The sequence below is a fragment of the Panicum hallii genome, chromosome 7 (genome assembly GCF_002211085.1).
Source record: "Panicum hallii strain FIL2 chromosome 7, PHallii_v3.1, whole genome shotgun sequence".
NCBI classification, from domain to species: domain Eukaryota; kingdom Viridiplantae; phylum Streptophyta; class Magnoliopsida; order Poales; family Poaceae; genus Panicum; species Panicum hallii.
Window position 1 is genome coordinate 36395696 of NC_038048.1, and position 10033 is coordinate 36405728.

A 10033-nucleotide genomic window follows, 5' to 3' on the forward strand; every position below is an offset into this window, starting at 1 on the left:
CGCTACAGATGAAGGGGGACCCAGCAAGGTGGACGGCGCTGATCTACGTAACGGGTCCGTAGGACCAGTCGTCACGAAACAATCCCTATGATATAATGTGCTTTGCAGGTAAAACGTTGCTTTCTCACCTACACCCATCGACGACTCGCAAAAGCAGCAGCCAGCCAGCCGTCCGGAACTGCTCACCGAATCACCACACCCTCGTCACAAGAAGCTCCCACACGCTGGCCACTCCTGTTCACCTTTCTTGCAAAATTTGGTTTTGAAGATGCACTGCCGGCTTGTACGTGTGGCCGCAGTCTTGGCTGCTGCCTTTCTGGCCATATCTTAGCATCGTCATGCAAACTAGCACAAACTGCAGGACTCCGTTTGAATGCTTTGAAATTTGGATGATGGGGTAGACAAGACCGGCATCGTATGATCAATTTGGTCATTGATCGATGCACCAAATCGCCCACAAACAAGTGCAATCGCAATCATGGCTTACTTGCAAGGGACACAAACCGAGGCAGGCAGCCCAAGGCCACTCCTGGTGGACGAACATGGTCAGGGGCCAAGCAACAATCTAAAAGCCCCAATTGGACCGGCCGGTCGCTCACCAACTTGGGCATCATACCTGTGTTGGCTACCTAGCCTAGCCCCCTCTCCCTTCTGAAAGGAGTCACACAACTTTAGTATGCAATTCCACATCCGTATGAATTTAAACATGAAGAAAATGCATTGCTTCTAGACAACACACGCAGAAGCAAAAATTCTCGCCAGCTGCGAACGTTCTAGAGTGAAACGCCGCGATCAAGTTCGTAACCATCTGGACCTAAAAGGCCATCAAGTGGTACAAATTAAACTAAACCAAACAAGCGCCAAGGAGAAAGCGGCCACGGGCCACCTCCAGTTAGGTCCAAATCCACACCTCGGTCTTCCCTCACCGCCCTGGCTTCCTGTCCACCGGCTGCTTCTGCTTTCCCACCTCCTCGCCTGGCCTCTCTCTCTCTCTCTCTCTCTCTCTCTCTCTCTCTCTCTCTCTCTCTCTCTCCACTCCCCCCTGTCGTGTACTCGATCTTGTTCGAGCTTTGTATTGTACAAACTTTGTGTACAACCAGATGATCGCCACCATTTATTTGCATAAAATGGTCATGCAGAGCAAACCTAACTTAACTACCAAATGCCATTTGAATATTCGTGATCACACAAGTATAAGTCCGGCCTCCGTCCAATGGAAGAAGAACCCAGCCCACACTGGCTTTCCCTCTTGCCCTTCCAGGCGAAAAGATGGAGTCGCTAGCACGGTTGCTTCTGCTGGTGGCCGCGGCCGGTTGCGCCGCGGGCGCCCTGGCCACGACGCCCCACCCGGCCAAGGGCCTGCGCGTGCGCCTGACGCACGTCGACGCGCACGGCAACTACTCGCGGCTGCAGCTGCTGCAGCGGGCGGCGCGCCGGAGCCACCACCGCATGTCGAGGCTCGTCGCGCGGGCCACCGGCGTGCCGATGTCGAGCAAGGCCGTCGCGTCGGGCTCGGGCGGCGACCTGCAGGTGCCGGTGCACGCGGGGAACGGCGAGTTCCTGATGGACCTGGCCATCGGCACGCCGGCGCTGCCGTACGCGGCCATCGTGGACACCGGGAGCGACCTGGTATGGACGCAGTGCAAGCCGTGCGTGGAGTGCTTCAACCAGAGCACGCCGGTGTTCGACCCCTCCTCGTCCTCCACCTACGCCCCCGTGCCGTGCGCCAGCGACCTGTGCGGCGACCTGCCCACCTCCAGCTGCACGTCGGCGTCCCGGTGCGGGTACGCCTACACCTACGGCGACGCCTCGTCGACGCGCGGGGTGCTGGCCACCGAGACCTTCACGCTGGCCAAGTCCGAGCTCCCGGGCGTGGCGTTCGGCTGCGGCGACACCAACGAGGGCGACGGGTTCTCGCAGGGCGCGGGGCTCGTGGGGCTCGGGCGCGGCCCGCTCTCCCTCGTCTCCCAGCTCGGCCTCGACAAGTTCTCCTACTGCCTCACCTCCCTGGACGACACCGGCAAGAGCCCGCTGCTTCTGGGCTCCGCCGCCGGCATCGCCGAGAGCGCGGCCACGGCGCCCGCGCAGAGCACCCCGCTGGTGAAGAACCCCAGCCAGCCGTCCTTCTACTACGTGACCCTGACGGGCCTCACCGTGGGGTCCGCCCGCATCACGCTCCCGAGCTCGGCGTTCGCGATCCAGGACGACGGCACGGGCGGCGTCATCGTCGACTCCGGCACCTCCATCACGTACCTGGAGGCGCCGGGCTACCGCGCGCTGAGGAAGGCGTTCGTGGCGCAGATGTCCCTGCCGGTCGCCGACGGGTCCGAGGTCGGGCTGGACCTGTGCTTCCAGGCCCCCGCCGGGGGCGTGGACCAGGTGCGGGTGCCGAAGCTGGTGCTCCACTTCGACGGCGGCGCGGACCTGGACCTCCCCGCCGAGAACTACATGGTGCTCGACTCCGCGTCCGGCGCGCTGTGCCTGACGGTGATGCCGTCGAGGGGCCTCTCCATCATCGGCAACTTCCAGCAGCAGAACTTCCAGTTCGTGTACGACGTCGCCAAGGACACGCTCTCGTTCGCGCCCGTGCAGTGCGGCAAGCTGTGAGCCGCCGAGCCGCCGGGTTCGCCGCCGTACGCGCGTGCCTGTACGTGTGTGGTTGTATTGGATGGGCGATTGGTTTTCGCTTGAGCTTGACGATGGGGTGGTTAGGTTACCGGTCAGTGAATCGATGCCGACCTGTAGATAACATCATGTTCGTGACACGCTGATTTGTTGTCTGCTGGAACAAAGAGAAGGTGAGATTTGATTTAGGACGGGGACGGAGACCCATTTCAAATTGACTCGCGACGCCCCTGCGTTTTCAAACAGGTTTCCAGCAGCGTTTAGACGTCACGAAAGCTCTAGCAGTGTTCTCTGTAGGCTTTGGTTTCTATTATCTGGTTATCACTCGCGGAGCTTTCGCGCTTTATTTGAAAAAAATAAAAGCTTTACCGCTTCTAAAATCGATCTTATGGAGACTCAGACCCTGAAGTTTTTTTTTTATTTATTGAAGACTAGGTAGGGGCACTGCCGATGCATTTAAAGAGAGAGCAGAGTTTACAGTTAGTGCAAGATGTTGTGATTACATGAAACAAAGAAAGTTCCTCTACTCATGAACATAAAACTAAGACACAACCGGAGTGCTACAAGCTACTCTTCTAAGGCTGACTTCTTCCTTGATCAGCTCAAAAACTTGTAGTGGCTGCAACAGCTTCTGATCAAACACCCTTCGGTTCCTTCCTTTCCACAAGTTCCAAGCAGTATGAATTTGGATAGCAGCAACTGAACGCTTCTGGACTTGCGGTAGCAGCTCCAGGCTTCTCTTCCACCAATCTTCAATTCCTTCGTCTGGGTCCCTGAAGTTTCTCAGTTACTTTAAGATAACTGATTCAGAATGTAGTTGAAACGAGGACATTATTCGTCTGAAGTAGTCCAGTGCCTCCGGCATTTAGGGCCACTCAGGGGCGCCTTCACCAGCCGGCCCGTTAGCCCAGAATCGTGATGGTGCAGCCCAGGCCCATCACTGCTCGCCATCGTGACTCGACTCGGGGAGTCGAGCGTTCTTTGAAAAATACTGTAGCAGCACACGCGCGCAAGAGAAAAAAAAGAAGAAGAAGGAACACAAGGATGTCATGCCTCATGCCATGCCGAGCGGTGCGATGCTAACACTAACCAGCTCGCCTTTGCCACCACCACCTCCTTTGTATGGCCGAGGCCGAGGAAACCAAGCCGCCGCCGCCGCTTATCTACTCGACCCATTTCGCCATCGACCAAGCACGGGACACATGCCGCACACGAGCACCAGCCGCCGCGCTCACGCACGCGCAGCGTAGCCTCGCCCGCCATGGAGCTGCTGCTGGTGCTCCTGCTCCTGCTCTTCCTCGCCCTCCCCGTGCTCCCGGCGCCGGTCCGCCTCGAGCTGGCCCGCGTGGACGCCAACCTCACGGGCCACGACCTCATCCGCCGCGCCGTGCAGCGCAGCCTCGACAGGCCGGGTGTCGTCGTGGCGCGCCCCAGCGGCGGCGGAGGGTCCGGGGCGGCGACCGCCGCGGACGGGGGCCGCAGGTCCGCCGCCGCCGCCGAGGCCCCGGTGGTGGCCGGAGGCGGGGAGTACCTGGTCAAGCTCGGCATCGGCACGCCGCAGCACTTCTTCTCGGCGGCCATCGACACTGCCACCGACCTCGTCTGGATGCAGTGCCAGCCCTGCGTCAGCTGCTACCGCCAGCTCGACCCCGTCTTCAACCCCAGGCTCTCCTCCTCCTACGCCGTCGTGCCCTGCCGCAGCGACACGTGCGGCCAGTTAGACGAGCACAGGCACGTGCCGCAATGCGTATTCATGGACTGACGAACTCACGAACCGCGGCTTACTCACTGACAAGCACCTTCCTCTGGCTGTGTGCGCTGCAGGTGCCGCTCCGAGGACGACGACGCGTGTCAGTACACGTACAGGTACAGCGGGAACGGCGTGACTAGGGGCACCCTGGCCATCGACAAGCTGGCCGTCGGCAGCGACGTGTTCCACGGCGTGATCTTCGGCTGCAGCAACTCCAGCGCCGGGGGGCCTCCGGCGCAGGCGTCCGGGCTCGTCGGCCTCGGCCGCGGGCCGCTCTCGCTCGTGTCCCAGCTCTCGGTGCGCCGGTTCATGTACTGCCTGCCGCCGCCCATGTCCAGGGTGCCGGGAAAGCTCGTGCTCGGCGCGGCCGTGGACGCCGTCCAGAATGTGTCGGACCGGGTGACCATCACCATGTCGTCCAGCACGCGCTACCCGTCCTACTACTACCTCAACCTCGACGGTCTCGCCGTGGGCGACCAGACCCCGCGCACGGTCAGGACCGCGGCGCCACCGCCCACGGCTAGAAGAGGAGCCGCCACCGGCGGCGGCAGCGCGAACGCGTACGGGATGATCGTGGACATCGCGTCGACGATCTCGTTTCTGGAGGCGTCGCTGTACGACGAACTGGCGGACGACCTGGAGGAGGAGCTCCGGCTGCCCCGCGCCACCCCGTCGCGCCGCCTGGGGCTGGACCTCTGCTTCATCCTGCCGGAGGGGGTGGGGATGGACCGGGTGTACGTGCCGACGGTGTCGCTGTCGTTCGACGGGCGGTGGCTGGAGCTGGAGAGGGACCAGCTGTTCGTGGAGGACGGCCGGACGATGTGCCTGATGGTCGGCAAGACCAGCGGGGTGTCCATCCTGGGCAACTTCCAGCAGCAGAACATGCAGGTCCTCTACAACCTGCGCCGGGGAAAGATCACCTTCGCCAAGGCCAGCTGCGAATCCATGCCGTAGATAGGTTCGTTCCACATGGACTGGGAGTTGATCCTGTACTCCGTGCGGAGAATTTTAACCAAATTGCACATTGGGAGATTAGATACTGATGATGGTCTGCATTAGCCTTTGCCTGAAATTTCTGAAGTGCGTAGAAAAGTGTAACATTTCAATTTTCATCAACCAGAGTCGAAAAAAGGAGAAAACAATCATCGGGGAAGAGTTCTAACATTTCCAAATTCTGGTCAATTTACGAAACCCATTTTTTTCCTAACGCTGGTCAGACCTAGAAAAAATTACAAGAACGTTAGCATTTTATAACATAATAATAGCGCATCATTTCTTTGGTGCATTCTGCTTTTTTGCCTTCTCTTTGTTATTGCTTCTTGAAAGTAGATAGCTAGAAAATGTAGTTTTCGTTCCAGCTTAGAAACAACGAAGGGTAGGGAAGACCCAAGGTTACTTCTGTAAATCTCTAAAGTAAGTTTTCAAACACCATTCATGGACGGGCAGGATGTCACAGGAATATAGTCACAAGATAGCCATATAACAAGCAGCTTACAAGAATATAGCGATGTTTGAGCATGAATGAATTTTGACTTTCTTCTGAAATCTTTACCTTCAAAAGAAGGGGGAAATGTGATTTTTTTTATTTGGACAACTTGGCATCTGAATACTCACGCACAGCATTCGCCAGTTCCTGGACATGTGGGTCTACAACTCCTGTCAACAAATATTTGAACTTTGAAACCCACGCTTCAAATTGTTCTTACAAATTCTATAAAAGGGTAAACACTTGTTATACTCACCTAGTTTGTTTAAGGCATCCTCAAGTTTGAACACATACTCTTTGTTAGGTCCAGATGGGCCTTCAGCAAGGTAAATTTGCCTAAACACGGCAAAAGTTTTCTTAGAGAAAGGGCACAAGTTATTCCATAAGTTAACAACAGGTTCAGTTGCACAATCTAGTAACGCGAAAGCTAATCGGATGTCATACCTGGCCATTTCTTCCAGGGGTGCAGGACCAAGATAGTTTTTGTTGCTCTCCTTATTCGTTGTGGCCAAGTATCTGTTATCCATGTATTCAGTTCCATCAGTGAAAATTTTTGGTACATACGAAATGCTTATTCAAAATTCGGGACCACTTACACCGTCACATTTTCTACTGCTGGTACTTTGGGTGATGAATCCTGAAAGTTATTACAACTTATGAGTAGTTACATGTGGAACATTGTCGGAAAGGGAAATAGTTCCAGCTACAATATCTTACCGTATACAAATCAAGGTGAATCTTCTCATCATACTGCTTCTCTCTGACTTCTAGATACTGCAATTCAAATCTGAAGGTAAATGCCAATAGAAGCAAGGTAAGCAACACACAATCAGTTTCTGTAGAGGCTTACTGCTACAAATATGAAATACCATCAAGATAAACACATCAAATTTCATATAATAAGGCAATTTCATACTCATTCATGACTCAAATCATAATATCTGGAGAGACTGTAGAAAACAACATATGAGTTGTGGGCATCGACCAATCTGTTTATTTCCATTATTACAGGTAAGTAACACCATCAGCAAACAAATGAGTGTCATCATGAAACAACTGATTATGTGTAATCAGTATCAGCAATCAGAACATATCAAGGCTGACTTGCAATAAACTTACCTCCAAAGCTGTCTGCTTATCCTCCTCCCTTATTTTGTAGGCAATTCCCCACTACAGATGTTAAATAGAGAGATTCAGTCTGCCAAATGAATGCATGAACTGTGAACAGGACTGCCAGGCTACCCAAAATGAATGCATGAAAAAGCTTTTGCAGGTAGCTATGAATTGAATAATTCATTTGGTTGTACTCCGAAATATTATCGCATCCTAGTGTATGAATGCTCATCCTAATCAGATTGTTCCGAGCAAGTACAGTAGCAGAATGGCAGGTTAGTGCCCCACGAGACGAAGTCAGAGAAGGTAGAGATGAAGAGGGGCGTACGCAAGTAGCCCCGGGCTGGTGCTCCAGCGTGACGGTCCTCCCGGGGAACTGCGGCGTGCCCCTGTGGTCCGTGCTCCCTGTCCGGCGGCCAAAGGAAACGGAGAAAAACTGAGGGCGGGCACGAAGAGGCCGGCGATTGCGCGGCACCGGCGCGGGTGGGTAGGAGGGGTTACCCTGGTAGAAGACGCGGCGGTGGTCCCGGACGAAGCCGACGACGCGGGCATCGTAGGCGAAGCCGGGGTTCCAGATCAGCGAGCCGTACCCGAACACCCACGTCGGCGACGTCGCCGCCATGCGTGATGTCTCCCTCCCTCTCCCGGTTTCTCCTCTCCCTCCGGTGGAATCGAGAGTGGTTCGGTAGATGGTGGCGGGGCCCACCCAGTGGTGTCGCTGCTGCAGTGTTGCGGTGGTTGGTGCGTGCGCGAGCAGCACGCGCAGGCGAATCGCGCAGCCAATCGAGAGGCCGACGACAGCTTGCTGGTCATTTTCTTTCTTTTTCTTTTTCCTTTTCATTCTTGTTGCTATATTTGTGAGCTGAATTTTTTTGTGTCTTGCTAGATGCGACGCATCCTATGCATGCGCGTCAGGCTTGCGCTGGTCCTTCCGCGACAGATCGACAGCCACCCACGCGTGACCTGTAATATTTCCGGCTTAAGACCTTATTCGGTTATATGGGATTTAATCTGGATATGGAATAATAGGTATAATAAGAAACTTATGACAGGTGAGATCAGAATTTATTCTGAGTCGGAAACTAATTGCGATAAAATAGACTCATAATAGATACAACAAGAGACCGGAATTGATTCCACACCTCTCGACTTATGGATTGATTCCCAATCTTTTGTTCACCTATCATGAGTCTATTTTGTTGCAATTAATTCTTGATCTTTTCTTATACCTATCATAAGTTTTTTATTATATCTATTATTTCTAGCCCGAAAAATCCAATATAACCGAAGCCAAAACGTCTGAAGCCGACAAGGACTTCCTCATAGGACACTCGGTGTAGGTCGTCGCTTGACGATGACCGAACGCAGCTCCGCCGCCTTATCCCTCCTTTGCCCTGCTCCGCCTTATCACTCATCCGGGATTCGCTCCCCTCCAAGTGCCCGGCTGTCTTCAATGCTTTGCCCGCCGGACCATCCTTCGCCTCATAGCTCGAGCAATAGTGGAGGTCTAGCGCCTCGTCCTCGTTCTGCAGGCGCGGGTCGTCGTTAGCGCCCACCCCTACATGGAAGCAGTGACGCGCCGCTGGTTGGTCATCGAACAACTGGGTTTGTGTGGTAGTGGTTGCCGGTGGTTGGTCACTAGCCGGCGGTGGTGGTGAGGTGGAGGCGTGGAGCGCGAGCTTGGGGAGCCCGGCATAGCGAGAGCTCGCCACATTGGAATACACTAGTGCTGCCTATTATGGGTCATTCCCGGGAGGATAAGTATCTTTTTGGCTGTGACACTAGTGCTGCCTATTATGGGTCATTCTTGGGAGGATAAGTACCTTTTTGGCTGTGAATTTGAATTGAACCTCGTGTTGCCGCTCACCACTAGATATCTTTGCAACTGCCGGTACATGAATTGATTCAGTCTACTATGAAGATGTTCTGAATGCGAAAATTACGAAAGCGTTGGCGGATTTAGTTTGTGTTGAAGCAAGTGGGAATCGGTGTAGACCATTGATCATGTATCAGACGGCGACCACAGTTACTTTGTATTGTATGGTGAATGTAAAAACGAATTGACTCTACGACTTACTTAAAGTAGCGGATTGGTCATGATCACAACCCAGCGCAGGAATAAGCCTGAAAGGAAGGCCTTTATATATCCTAAAATCTAAATTGAGAGGGTTCTCGATTTAAGATTCTCTCGAGAGACCTCCCGATTTGGAGCGGACGAGGAAGAGGGAGAGGTGTCGGAAGCCAAAAACAGAAAAAATGGAGAAGTAACAAATCAAGGTAAGAAAGTAACGAATCCAACTCTGGTGACTTCTTCTCGGTGATGGATCCAAATCTGACGAGGCTGCTCTGGTTAGGGTTCGAATTTGGGTTAGGGTTTTGGAGTTTCGGGTTTAGGGAGGGGATTGATGGTTGCCAGGCCTAAAAGGATAGCTGGGGAGGCTGCCGATCGGCGGTGGCTCCGAGTTGTGGGCGGCAAGGCCGGCGGCAATGGCGTTGTCGGATGGGTGGTGGAGGATGGCGGTTAGGCGGTGCCGACGGCTGGGGTATCTGGTGGATGGGTGGAGGAGATGAGGGCGGTCCTCGCTAGCGTCGGAAGCGACACCAGCAAGGCGAGGGTTGGCGGCTGGATAGGGGCGCTCGTGCAGATTTGGATTGGGGGAGGGGGAGAGAGAGGGCGGTTCTCACCAGCGTCGGAGGCTATGCCGATGAGAGGGAGGTCGGCGGAGGGTGGGGCAGCGCCGACAGCGGGAGGTGGTTGCGGGTTGGCACTTGACGTGCGCAGAAAAAAAAAAGCTTGTGACTTTTCTCGCCCGCCACCTAGAAGCCCAAGCAGCACGCGTTTTGGAGGGTATTTGCCCGCTTCGACTTCACCTTTTACAAATTACAAAGACCGAGGCAATAAAGTACAAAGTTGTTTTTGCAAACTGACACAAACTAAATTGAAGGCTGAGTGCTAAAATAAATTGAAAGCTGTTTCACTTTTTATAATGTAATTTTTTTTCATAAGTGAAACCGTCTTGGAAGAAGGCCTCTATATTTTTAGCTCAACCCTTAGGACT

General features: G+C 54.2%; 3 protein-coding genes across 3 annotated transcripts; 2 read left to right on the forward strand and 1 right to left on the reverse strand.

The window, feature by feature from the left end:
• Positions 1 to 1007: 1007 nt before the first annotated feature.
• Positions 1008 to 3005, forward strand: LOC112899876 (aspartic proteinase nepenthesin-1-like). Its single transcript, XM_025968523.1, has one exon. The coding sequence runs from the start codon at positions 1270 to 1272 to the stop codon at positions 2605 to 2607; it is 1338 nt and encodes a 445-aa protein (XP_025824308.1). The 5' UTR covers positions 1008 to 1269; the 3' UTR covers positions 2608 to 3005.
• A 787-nt stretch (positions 3006 to 3792) lies between these two features.
• Positions 3793 to 5509, forward strand: LOC112899875 (aspartyl protease 37-like). The gene is made up of 2 exons (XM_025968522.1): positions 3793 to 4356; positions 4450 to 5509. Exons 1-2 carry the CDS (start codon positions 3887 to 3889, stop codon positions 5327 to 5329), a joined length of 1350 nt encoding a protein of 449 aa, XP_025824307.1. The 5' UTR covers positions 3793 to 3886; the 3' UTR covers positions 5330 to 5509.
• A 242-nt stretch (positions 5510 to 5751) lies between these two features.
• On the reverse strand, positions 5752 to 7690 carry LOC112899877 (gamma-glutamylcyclotransferase 2-3). Its single transcript, XM_025968524.1, has 8 exons — positions 7476 to 7690; positions 7303 to 7379; positions 6981 to 7031; positions 6579 to 6635; positions 6458 to 6498; positions 6306 to 6377; positions 6118 to 6197; positions 5752 to 6031 (listed from the first exon to the last, which is right to left on the reverse strand). The coding sequence occupies exons 1-8, from the start codon at positions 7594 to 7596 to the stop codon at positions 5958 to 5960; spliced, it is 573 nt and encodes a 190-aa protein (XP_025824309.1). The 5' UTR covers positions 7597 to 7690; the 3' UTR covers positions 5752 to 5957.
• Between the last annotated feature and the right edge of the window lie 2343 nt (positions 7691 to 10033).